General features: G+C 41.6%; 1 protein-coding gene and 1 long non-coding RNA gene across 2 annotated transcripts; both read left to right on the top strand.

Annotated features, from left to right (window-relative positions):
- The first annotated feature begins 2,467 nt into the window (after nt 1–2,467).
- LOC134435781 (uncharacterized) lies at nt 2,468–5,089 on the top strand. Its single transcript, XR_010032093.1, has 3 exons — nt 2,468–2,537; nt 3,968–4,021; nt 4,967–5,089. It is a non-coding gene; the product is annotated as an uncharacterized LOC134435781 (long non-coding RNA).
- Nucleotides 5,090–5,811: 722 nt separating this feature from the next.
- Nucleotides 5,812–7,119, top strand: LOC134436830 (zymogen granule membrane protein 16-like). Its single transcript, XM_063186181.1, has one exon. The coding sequence runs from the start codon at nt 5,812–5,814 to the stop codon at nt 6,184–6,186; it is 375 nt and encodes a 124-aa protein (XP_063042251.1). The 3' UTR covers nt 6,187–7,119.
- The last annotated feature ends 5,667 nt before the right edge of the window (nt 7,120–12,786 follow it).

Genomic DNA, 12,786 nt, shown 5'->3' with positions numbered 1-12,786 from the left:
GAGACGTGTTGGATTTATCAAATTAGAAATGAGTACATATGTCCCCCAAAACAATATTTTTTCTCGGTTTTAACACTTAATATGTTGTCTTTTCACTATTCTCCATCTAATGAATAGATTGAATGTTTTGAAAATGATAGCATTTTGATTTTATTCACTGTTTACCAAACGTCCCAACTTCATCGGAGTTGGGGTTTGTATGATGTGCCTTTTGGAGTTGCTCAGGGTAGTTGCTTGGGCCCTCTCCTCTTCTCTCTCTATATGTTGCCCCTGGGCTCCATCATCAGAGAGCATAATGTTGATTTTCATAGCTATGCCGATGACACTCAACTATATATCTCTGTCGAGCCTAGCCAAACCACTGCCATTCATGCCTTGACTAAATGCATGTCTGCCATCACAGATTGGATGAACAGTAACTTCCTAAAATTAAATGAGGATAAAACTGAAGTGTTGCTCATTGGGCCTAAGGAAAAACGTGCAAAACTCCACTCAAGCCTAGGTGACCTAAGCATGCACATTAAAGATAAGGTTACTAGCCTAGGTGTGGTCATAGACTCGGATTTGAGCTTTGAGCCTCACATCAACAAGATAACAAAATCTGCTTTTTTCCATCTTAGAAATGTCAACAAAGTGCGCGGCTTGCCCCCCCCGACAAGACGCTGAGAAAACGTATTCATGCCTTTGTCACCAGTAGGATAGACTACTGCAATGCTCTCTTCTCTGGTCTCTCCCAAAAAAATTAATTGACAAATTGCAACTTCATTCAAAATTCTGCGGCAAGAATCCTAACAAGAACCAGAATGAGAGAGCACATCTCTCCTGTCTTGGCAGACCTGCACTGGTTACCTGTCTCACACAGAATCGACTTTAAGATTCTGCTCACAGTATTTAAAGCATTAAATGGACTTGCCCCTAGTTATATCTCAGACATGCTCTCTTTTTATGCCCCTGCTCGAGCTCAGGTCCACTGATGCCAAGCTGCTAAGGACCCCCACCCCCCCGCAGAAGAAGATCGGCGACGCCGCATTTGCCTGCTATGCGCCCAAGAGATGGAACGCCCTCCCCATCGAGATCCGATCAGCCACCTCCGTCGACTCCTTCAAGAAGCAGCTGAAGACCCACCTCTTCATCCTTGCCAAACTTCCTAGCTGCCAAGGCGTCATAGTGTCCCAGCTGCCGCAGCGCCCTTACTACTCGCAACCAGCCCTGGCAGGGGGCTCCCCTAGGTGGCCGCTGGTCTCTGCCTGAGGTTTCTTCCTGACTATAGGGGGTCTTTTTTTTTCTCAGACTTCACTGAGCTTTTTTTCCCCCTTACAAACTATGAATCAAGCGAAAGGGAGTTTTTCCTCACCCCTGATGCCACCAGGGGCCGCACCTGAGCGCCCAATCTCTGTGTGACTATCTATGACTTATGATAGGCCCAGCCACTATGGACCTTACACATCTAAGAATCCTGGTCTTATCCTACGTTGACCTTATGACTCTACATTCTCTGTCTATCTCTTCTTCCTCTGCCTTCCTGCTTTTTCTGCCTCTCCTCTATACCTCTCCTTTTAAATCTATCTCTAACGATGTTTTTTTCTTCCATTTGTTAAGCACTTTGAGTTACATGCCTTGTATGACACAGTGCTATACAAATACAATTATTATTATTATTATTATATATAGGTTTCTTTGTTGATTTTTAAGCACCGTGAGCATCTGCACTTTACCAATTTCCTTGTACCTGTACAATGACAATAAAGTTTCATTAATTCATTCAAATTCTTATTCTGAAGTCTGTACATCAAGCAGGAACCTGTTCCAGGATAGTAATCCCCCATCATGGTGCAGAAAATAATATCTTCTATTTATGAGAAATAAATGACACTTGACATTTAAGGATTAGCTGTTAAGCTCACTCATCTATTTCAGGCTAGTGACAGCCTGGTTGATTTGTATTTGAACAAGAAAAACAGGCATTTTCCAAGAATTGTTCGTCGGCACACCCTTGAACGCGTGTGATGCAACATGCCATGATGGAGACAATGCAAAGAATTTAAGCTTAAGACATCACAATGGATCATTAGCCATGTCAATCAACACATAACTCAGTACCAGGGCCGGGTTAACCCACAGGCTAGATATGGCTGCAGCCTAGGGCCCCCACCTGCCAGGGGCCCGCTGATTAGACAAAAGTGAAAAATGGCAGTTTTGTGAGAAGATGCAATATTGAAAAAGTCATTTGTTATGTTTAGTACAGTTGGTAGACATGCTACCATGAATTCCTAGCTCTTAATTATGACACTGTCTATGTAAATTTGTCCCAAAATTCGCCTTCCGGGGGGGGGGCCCGCAGTAACCTGTAGTTTAGGGGCCCCTGGCCATCTTAATGCGGCCCTGCTCAGTACTATAGGCCCCCAGTTTAACAAGGCCGGGGTATAAATACCTGCAGCATGTGCAAAGAGCTAGAATATTTCTTTCAGTAGTAGTCTTGGTGGTGCAAGTGTTTTGTGTTTTAGGAGAAGAGATCTAAATCTCACAGCTCTAAGTCGGTGAGTAAAACCTACACACATAGCAATTTCAGTTTTGCATTCTGAGCTTTGGATCAGTTTGGAGACATTGGCTATTGAAGCATTCAGTATCAGGACTTTTATTTTTATTTTATTTTATTTTTTAATGTATGCATTCTTTTATAGGCTACATTAAAGGGACACGGTGTGAGATTTTTAGTTGTTTATTTCCAGAATTCATGCTGCCCTTTCATTAATGTTACCTTTTTCATGAATACTTACCACTACCATCATATTCTAAGTATTCATTATGACCGGAAAAATTGCACTTTTCATACATGAAAAGGGGGATCTTCTCCATGGTCCACCATTTTGAATTTCCAAAAATAGTCATTTTTAGCTGCAAAAATGACTCTACTTGGGCCATACTACAAATATTTGTTTAGTACTTGGTAAACTTTCATGTAAATATCAAATTTGTCGATAGCCAACCCAGTTTCAATGAGCAGCATAGTTGCAGTACCTTTTTTGACCATTTCCTGCACAGTGTCCCTTTAAGTCAGCAGTGTGTTTCATGAGTGATGTTTGGTAAAAGTGGCGGAAATTACAGGGTTTGACAAATTGTGCATCAAATATTGATATACAAAGACAAGCAACAAATTCTCCGACAGCTAGCACAACCAGAGTCAGCATCGTTTGAATGATGAAAAACAAGCGTGATAGTAGATTTACAAGTATATAAGGATCTTTATTTGTCACATGCGTTGAACTACTGTTAAAGTGTGAAATCGTTGGGAAATTTCAGTTGGTCAACCTGAAACCATTTTTAGATGTTTAGGCTGCGATTGGAAGCCCATATTTCACTATCATACCCCACAGTCACTTGATGTGCCATTGTAACAGCAATGTGAAAACGCATAATGCATATTGTGTGAATTCAGTAACACGCATGTCAATGCAATGCAATGCAATGCAAGATTTCAACACCAGTGTTGGGCAGTAATGCATTACAAAAGTAGGCTAATTAATTACTGTGATGCATTACTTTTTGCTGTAATGCAGTCATGTAATAATTAGGTAGTTACAATGCTAAATAACTTTTGCAGTTTTACAGTTGCATTACAAAGACCTGGATTTTAGTGGTATTCAGTGTGGTGGGTCAGAACTGAACCTCATAGTTTTTAGTATGCTTGCTGCCAAAATCACTTCCTGGATGGGAGGTGAAAAACCATGACTCATGAGCTTGATTCACACAGTCATAAATTGCCATATCCGCATATTTAGGCCTACAGTTATTTTGGTGAAATTTAACTAGAGTAATGCAAAAGTAGTGTAATGCCTTACTGTAAGGGATTACTTAGTGTAAGGGATTATTTTGAAAAGACAATAACATGTAATCAGTAATGCATTACAGTTTTTGAGTAACTTGCCTAACACTGTTAAACACATGCTTGTGTCTTTACCATCCATAGACATGTTCAAATTCCTGCCCCTGTGTCTCCTGATGGCCAGTACACTGGCCCAGGGTAAGTATCTCTGCATGCACTAGGTCCGTCTTTTTGGATTGCACAGAATTGGGTTCTTGTTGCTCTGTAGAATGTATTGTGCGTGTGTGTGTGTGTGTGCGTGCGTGCGTGCGTGCGTGCGTGCGTGCGTGCGTGCGTGCGTGCGTGCGTGCGTGTGTGTGTGCGTGCGTGTGTGTGCGTGTGTGTGTGTGTGTGTGTGTGTGTGTGTGTGTGTGTGTGTGTGTGTGTGTGTGTGTGTGTGTGTGTGTGCGTGCGCGCGTTGTGGGGGAGGGGGGGCAGGTTGGTGTTGGGAGGATCCTTTCAGATTATTTGTCCTGGGGCCGGCCAAAGCTACCAGTGACTCTGACTGTGTGTCCACATACTGTAGCTGAAGAGAAAATAAAGGTCCGCAACACTGTTTGATGCTCCCAACAATTGAATGGCACAACCTTTATTTTCCTTTCAGTTATATTATGTTTGGTCCAGCACCGGTGACTTTTCTCTGACTTTTTGGATGCGTCCACATAGCTTTCTTTATATCAGATATCCAGCAGATCTCACAGCCAGCACCTGTCAACATAAGGATCTGCAGGAGATCTCTTGCGAGCAATTTACCCGACCTTATCAGTTGGTTTTCAGCCATGCAGAAATGGGGTGGCGAGAGGAGAAAGGGGGAGAGGAGGAGAGAAGGAGAGAAGGGGAGAGGAGGAGAGAAGGAGAGAAGAAGAGGAGAGGAGAGGAGAGGAGAAGAAGAGAAGAAGAGGAGAGGAGAGGAGAGGAGAGGAGAGGAGAGGAGAGGAGAAGAAGAGAAGAGGAGAGAGGAGAGGAGAGGAGAGGAGAGGAGAGGAGAGGAGAGGAGAAGCAGGGGATGGAGGAGGGGTGTTAACAGCGGGGAGCTTTTTTTTCCCTTGATGACTCAGATGTTCTGGGCGTCTGTCTGCCTTGGCGATTGCCGTGTCTTCACAGATCTGCCGGATCACTACTCATTCTCGGTGCCCGTGGGCAGTGGCACAGGCACCGGCTTCGTCACCTCTGGAGAGGGACGCATCACCGCACTCAGAGTCTGGGAGGTCAACAACAACCAGCTCGTTGGGTAAAACCTGCTCACCTGCTCATTGCCTCTTCACACTTATCTCCCTTTTACCTAACCACCACCATGCACGTCAATGCCAGAGATTCTTTAAGTATATAGAGATATGCCAACATAATAGGTTTCTATGGGCACCTAACGTGACCAGGTTATGGTCTGCCTAAAGGGGCGTGTCATAATACTCCTAGCATTGAATAGAACAGTCCTTAGGTCTGCCTAGGTCTGCCTAAAGGGGGATCCCCCCCCCCCTTGCAATAATAGAACCCGGAAAAAATGGGCCAATGGAACCTCTCTCTCTGTATTCTCTCTGTCAATGCTGCATACTGCCCCCCAAAGGCAAAGTGCAGTAACTACGCTAACATTGAGGAACTGAGGAAAAGGCTTTCAAAACCTTGGTATTAGGTTGGCTATAGTAGTTACTACAAATTTGACGTTGCAATACTTCTAAAACAGGGCACAAAAGGCTTTATTACAAGACAAAAAAGGTCTAATGAATGAACTCAAATTTTAATTTATATAAAAATATTATTATTATATTATATTATTATATTTTCTTATTATTATTATTATATTTTTAATAATAATTTTAAAAAGTTATCCCCTCTCAGGGCTTTGTCACATTTTCCTACATTGCCTTTGTCCTTGAATTTTGCATCCTCGGCAAAAACTATTGCACTCATTTACTGGCTTATTCATTGTCATGAATAAAAATGATGTATTTATGTTTTCTCTTTGCAGGTTTCAGGTGAAGTTTGGCTTCTCGTGGGCTCCCATAGTCGGCCGCAGCAATAACGACCGCGTGGAGATGATCCTGTTCGACGGCGAGGCCATCATCCAGGTGTCCGGCAAATTCAACCCCAGCAACTTCGTAGAGCAGGTGATTTTCGTGACCAACAGGGGACGCTTCCTGATGGCAGGGCAGCCCACCGGCCTGACCTTCAACCACTACCCGACGTCCAGCGAGAGCGAACTGCTCCTGCTCAGCGGACGCTTCAACAACGGAGGCATCACTTCCCTCGGGGCGCACTGGGGGAGACCGGGACAAGCTGTACATCCTCCCAGCTCTAACAGCAGTGACCTTAGCGCTGCCCCATAATGGAAGCTAATCCATTACATTACATTAGATTACTGTACATTTGGCATTTTACGCTTTTTCGAGGATATAATCATAGCCTACAACACTTGCAGATACAAAGTGCACAGGGAATATACAGAACTAGAAATGCACTCAGAGAGTGCAGACCTCCGGCCAAGGAAGCTGTTTGATAGAACATTTGACTATGTTACACCCTATCTTTATTTCAAGTCTTTCTGCCTTCTTTTTGTGGAGTTCGAAATTGGAATGTCAAATTTTACAAAGTTTCAGCCAAATCGACACATAGGTTTTTGAGTTATCCTGCTGATAGACAAACAGACAAACAGAAAACAGACTGACAAACCTTGGCAGAGGTAACAATATGTGCAGATGCCAAGTGGATGCTGATTGGCCAGTGGAACGCAGTAATAGTTGTAGAAAAGGCTTAACTCCCATAGCCCTACACTAGTATGACATTCCACCGTACCTTTAGTAATAGCCTACATTTGGACTAAGTCATATGGTAACAGCAAATTTATACCAGAGGCCATGTGTTAACGGGTTAAAGGGGCAGTGCATAACAATCTCAGGTTTTAAGTTAAGTTTTGTGTGTTGCCTGTTCACAACCTATCCTTTTCCATGAATTCTGCCAAATCTGGTCATTCAAAACAAACATAACAAAGCATAATCAAAATTTGTTGTTCACCAAAATCTAAAAAAAGACTACCTGTATATTCAGCAGTACATGGTGATATATCTACTGGGTATGTATGGAGTTTTGTACTTTGTACTGCCACATCTATATGAATTATTCCTACCGGCGTTACATTTTGAGCTCCTGTATACTTGAACCATTTTACTATACATTGCTTGAATCCTTTTTTTTTGAAGCACTGGACATACTGTATGTAGGGCTTTAACCCCTTAGCGAAGCACTATGGCTCTCTGTAATGCCATGGCCAAGGGCGTAGGTTTGGCTTGAGCTTTGGTAGGGACAACTTAAAAAAAAAAAAAACATAGATTCTTTATCTACATAAATCTGACTGGTATTATGAAATTATACCAATATGCGCCCTACCGAAATAATGACTAGGGCCTACAAGTAAGGAAGACTGTTTCTTAAGCCAGGTATCAGACCATGGCTCATATCCCAAAATGAACAGTGCTATAGGCCTACAGTAGGCTAAGTGGTAGGCTATGTCAAACACAGATAGGCTAATTCTATCAAACATTTATTTAAACAAAATTGCTTAACAATAAGCATTTCTAATGGGCCTGGACAACATAACAATGGAGAGAGAGAGAGAGAGAGAGAGAGAGAGAGAGAGAGAGAGAGAGAGAGAGAGAGAGAGAGAGAGAGAGAGAGAGAGAATCTGTCACTGACGTTAAAAGGGCAGTGGCTCCTTTAAAGACGTGTTAAGCTCCTTTCTGAAAAAGCAGTCAAGCTCCATCAAGACCGAGCCCCTTTGACCTGGGAGAATAAACGACCCTTTTTTTGCAGGAAATATCTAAAAACAGACTTTTATTCTCAGAATGTCACAGGAATCACAACCTGAAATGGATTCCTTTTGCCAAACTTTTTACAACATGCGGCACACGCGGCACACGCGGCAACCGACATGAGCAACAACAAATCGCATTTAGCTATCGAGTAGTTTGACAGTCGGAATGTTTTGCACGCATTGTGTGAGGTGCAGCCAGCCACTAATTAAAACGGGAGCATCTCCAGCATCTATAACTTTCTCATTCATTCATTCCCATGTTTATTTGCATGTATCTGTCAGTGCTTAAATGTTGACTACAACGACCGTTAAAACTTGCACTCGAATAAGACAAGGGAGGGGAGGGAGCAGGGCCGGTTTTTAGCATAGGCCGGCTAGGCGGTCGCCTAGAGCGCCATGTGAAGAAGGGGCGCCGAAATGGCGCTCTCCTATGCGTAATTTTGCGATATGAAGTTTTTTTTTATGAAGTCGCAATCAACAAAGAGTGGCGAAAGCGCTCCTCACGGCAAAGCGCCCCTCAGCCAATAGTAATATCGCTTCCAACTGTCTCTGGGAAGTCTGTGAACCAATAAACAGACAGTTCTGAGAAAGGGGGCGGGACGAGTGACAGCCTGCGCTCTATTTTGAATTTGGAGACTCACTCGAGAGACAGAGAGGGCAAGCGCAAACAATAGTGCTGCTCTGCTGGATGGAGATTATTATGTTCTCATTAAACCACTCATTGCATGATGCAGGAGTTTCAGAGGGTGTTTTGGAACTCTGTGATTTAATCAGCAACCGTTTGTGATTATGGAAAGCCTAATAGTTATGAGGTTACTATTTGGAATTAGAGAGAAAAAGAGCTTTATTTTTGATCAGAGAAATCGCTAGTTAGCATGCTAACATTAGCCAAGTATGCCAAGCAATGAAATCCAGTAAAGTAGCTGTTAGTAGCCTACTCACTACTCACTAACACCCACCTGATATCATAATAGGCCTACTTGCTTAGGTTGACAAGCAATGTAAAGTAAGACTGGTGCAATGTTTAAAACAATTTTAGCTGCCATATCTCCTTCCATCCACATGAATTACCTGCTTGTTGTAAGCTTAAAAAACATTAATTTCCAGACCAGAATGACATAGCCTACATTAATCATGTAACAGAACCATGCACAGCAGACAAGTGAGGCTATTTACTATATTTTGTATATTATGAAATTCAATAGTGTGACAGCTCTTCTCCCTTGTCTCACCCTGTCCCTCCAGTTCAAACACATATAGCCCCCTTCTCATTCTCCTACTCACAAATGCACCACTATTTCCAGTCCAGAAATGAAATTGGTTTGGAAGACAGCACAAATGTGTAGCTTATTAAAATTGTTATGCTGCCATGCTTTGTGATGCTGTAGGTAGTGTAGATCAATGCAGACCTCCTTGGTAGGCTTATTGTCTACACATGCATTTTACATGCAAATGTAGGCCTACTGTATCACTCTCCTGGCATTTCAATTTCACGTTACAATTCAAACACATTGATAACCTCCATCTCATCTGGGGTTGGGGGCCCCACCACCATCACATCCAACATACCACACAGTGAAGCTACTTTCATGCGACTCAATCTGATGTGTTGGTCGCCTGTCAAAAAGAACCACAAATCCATTTGATGAAAAACGGTTATTGTTCTTGATGCTATTTAGTTAAGCTTACTACGGATATTACTCTTGTGATCTGTAAGGTATAAGAAAGGGGGGGGAGGGGGGGGCGCCAGAACTCACACTCGCCTAGGGCACCAAATAAGCCAGAACCGGCCCTGGGAGGGAGGATAACTTACCTAAACACCGAACCTGAACACATGCGTTGCGTGATGAATCTAACTAGTCGCCACTGCTTAGGCTATGGGGCTACTGGCTTGAGGTAGCATAACTTCTTATGACAGTCGTCCTTTTCTTTTTTGGTGGCGACATTAAGGAGACACGTATGCCGTTTGAGTTTAATTCCAATACGAGACAGATGCGTTCACTTTTCAGCACCACCAGCGTGGACCACTGCTTCCGCCTTGCCGCTTGTTGCAGCCAATAGCGACATGGGTCATCATAGCTCACTAACTAGCCAATTTAAAATGTTTTTTTGTTTTTGTTTTTTTTTAATGAATGCTACCACTGCATAGTATGTCGAAATATTAAACTAATCAACGTAGATTTTCGTTCAGTTATTTCATTTTTTTAATTAATATGTCAAAAATTGGTCGGGACTATTTTATATCCCTTGAATATTGGTTGTGACATGTCACGACCGTCCCTACCCAAATCTACGCCCATGGCCATGGCAATCTTGTTATGATGTAGTTAAGCATTGTCAGCAAGTGAATAGGGTCGCCGGCGACCCCTGCTGCAGTAAGAGGCTACATTAACACCAGCCAACTGTTAGTGAAATTTCCGTTTGGCTGCTAGAAAAGACCAACTTTCTAGCCATTTCTACCCATTAGTGAATGTTTGTTTGGGTAATAAGATTAACATCTACTAGCCATTTTGGTTGTTGATGAAAAAAGTTCATTTAGAGCAGTAGTTCTACACCTTTTTTGATCAAACGCCCAAACTATAAGCCTCCCAACGCACCTTAGGGGGCTAAGGTTGAGAAACACAACGATTTCAGAAATATTTAGATTTCTCAACCCCGTTGAGAAACACAACGATTTCAGAAACATTTAGATACACGACTGTATGTGCATGGATTTGATACATGAAGTCAAACTCTTTTTAGTGCACCATCTTGCCTTTTTTTTGCATTGCAGGGTTTTTTTTACATTACATTGCTTTATCTTTTACGTTAGAGGAAGCCAGAGATGTCCACCATGCTAAGGAGACCATTGTGAATGACTTTGAATTGTGATTATGAATTGTGATTGTAATTTTGATTGGGACTAAACAACAAAGACTGATGTATTATTCTTTATCAGGCAGATGGTTTTCAGACTGGTACACGCCTTTCACGTTAAATGATTGTGTGCCAATAGACATTTTTGCATACTTTTTTTTGTAATTGATGAGATTTAATAAAAGATGAACATTTTGGATATTACGTTTTTGGATATTACGCTTTGTTTCTCTAACTTCTCCAACATTATTGTTATTTCAAGGTTTGGGTCAAGAATACACAATAAAAAGTGAATTGCAATAAACTGTTTTACTGTGTGTTGTTTCATAAAAATACAGCTACATACAGAACACAACTTAAATAAAATAACATGTGATCAATTAGTCAAATCGATCAGTGAGCCATTAGGTTAATGAATGAATGAATGAATGAATGAATGAACGAATGAACGAATGAATGAATGAATGAATGAATGAATGAATGAAAAGTGATTAGGCCTGTAATGGGATGAAGTATTGTATTTGTACGGAGCCGAACGGTGCTATACCGAAAGGTAGAGTAACAGGCTACTCTGTTCATGTTTTTACATTATGCAGTGTTATCAGGCATGCCGAGAGAGAATGCAAGAAAAATCAGATGTAGAGGCTTGTTCTTTGGGAGACCTTGAGAAAAATGCTGTTTCTTACACTGATGAAATCTCAGACTCAAAGTACCAGTTTGAATGTACTTTCCTTTTTTTCGTTTTTATTTTGGTGAAACAAAAAATGTGATGAGCAAGAAAATGTTGTTCACAAATAAAATGTACCCAACCGTGACCCCAAAACCGTGGTACGTACCGAACCGCGATTTTTGTATAGCGTTACACCCCTAAAAGTGATTATCTGTCCTTTTGAGGGGGCCATGATAATAGCTAAACCTTGTACTTTTTGGTTGCATAATTATACCACACCCCTGCCCCGCACAAGCTAGGCTGAGTGTGGCCTGGGGGCTGGGGCACTGCACAATGCGAAATGCAGAGTTAATTCAGCACCTAAAGAATATTCTGGGCGCAAATACAATCTAGACACTGAGTTTGTAGAGTATAGCGTGCTCTTATCCGGATAGTTTTTTGTTTTCTTGGATTTGGGTGCTCTTTCGTCCAAGGTATTCAGGTACACCAGGTTCAAGAATGAGAATAAATTCTTTGACTAGTACGACACTCCAATTTAAAATGTCTTCATTCATTTGACAAGTCCTACATGGACAAATTTCAAACAAGGCCCACGCATAGCGGCATGAGTGCCTTCTTCAGGGCAGTAACTGTTTTAAATATGTCCATGTAGGACTTGTCAAATTAATGGAGACATTTTAAATTGGACAATCTACATATTGAATCGTACGTATTGAATCAGCTCTTTAAGTGATGAATTCCCACTACATTTTCTATACCGTGTGTTGTGCATTGCAATACAGAGAGGCAACCATTGAAACTAGCTCCATTTTCTCCAGTGTTGTGATGCAATTTTTATACCACGGCAGTCTGGAATTTCCCATTGTGACGCGCTAAATTGGGTGTTGATTAACTGTCTATAGATGCACACCTGAAGTAGTCCCACTATTAGGTCACTTTTCTGACCGCATAACTCCAGTGTATCAATGCGCCAAGGCACGCACGTTCATAAATTACACACAAAAAAGTTGCAAGCATTACGCGCTGAATTGACACATGTCGAATCGCGCGTCTGGAAACACCAGCAACGTATAGTGATTCTGGAGCAAATCTTAGTAGGCCTAATCAAATTATGGAATAAGGGGAGCCAAAAGTTGGGTAACACTTTATTTTAATGGTTTACTATTACAGTGGATCTACCACATAGGCACACTGTAATAATAACCAGTGTAACAATGTTTAACATTAACCATAACCATGTAACACCAGTGTAACACCACACCATTTGTACTTACATCTAGGGTTAGGATTAGGGTTAGATTTGATAGGTACATGGTATTGCACTGGTATTACATGGTATTAAATATTGTTACTCTGGTTTACGTTTGCAAAAGGCAAACCATAAAGTTACTGTGTACAGTAGCTATCGCTTTAACATTGAATTTATTGGGCTGATTGCTAAAAATGTATTGAGCTGATTATATGTGTAGTAGCATACAGTAGGCCTATAGATAAGTAAAACTAGATAAGTATAAGTAAAGATAAGTAAGTAAAAATAGATAAGTATTAGTATTATTGATAATAATAATAATGGTAACACTTTATTTTAGGGAT

The sequence above is a fragment of the Engraulis encrasicolus genome, chromosome 20 (assembly GCF_034702125.1).
Source record: "Engraulis encrasicolus isolate BLACKSEA-1 chromosome 20, IST_EnEncr_1.0, whole genome shotgun sequence".
In the NCBI taxonomy this organism is placed as follows: Eukaryota; Metazoa; Chordata; class Actinopteri; order Clupeiformes; family Engraulidae; genus Engraulis; species Engraulis encrasicolus.
The sequence above is the reverse complement of the archived record's forward strand: the minus strand, read 5'-3'. Positions and strand labels throughout refer to the sequence as shown.

What these genes read in the sequence shown, in the direction of transcription:
- LOC134436830 (XM_063186181.1), top strand. Translation starts at nt 5,812, where the DNA reads ATGTTTTCTCTTTGCAGGTTTCAGGTGAAGTTTGGCTTCTCGTGGGCT.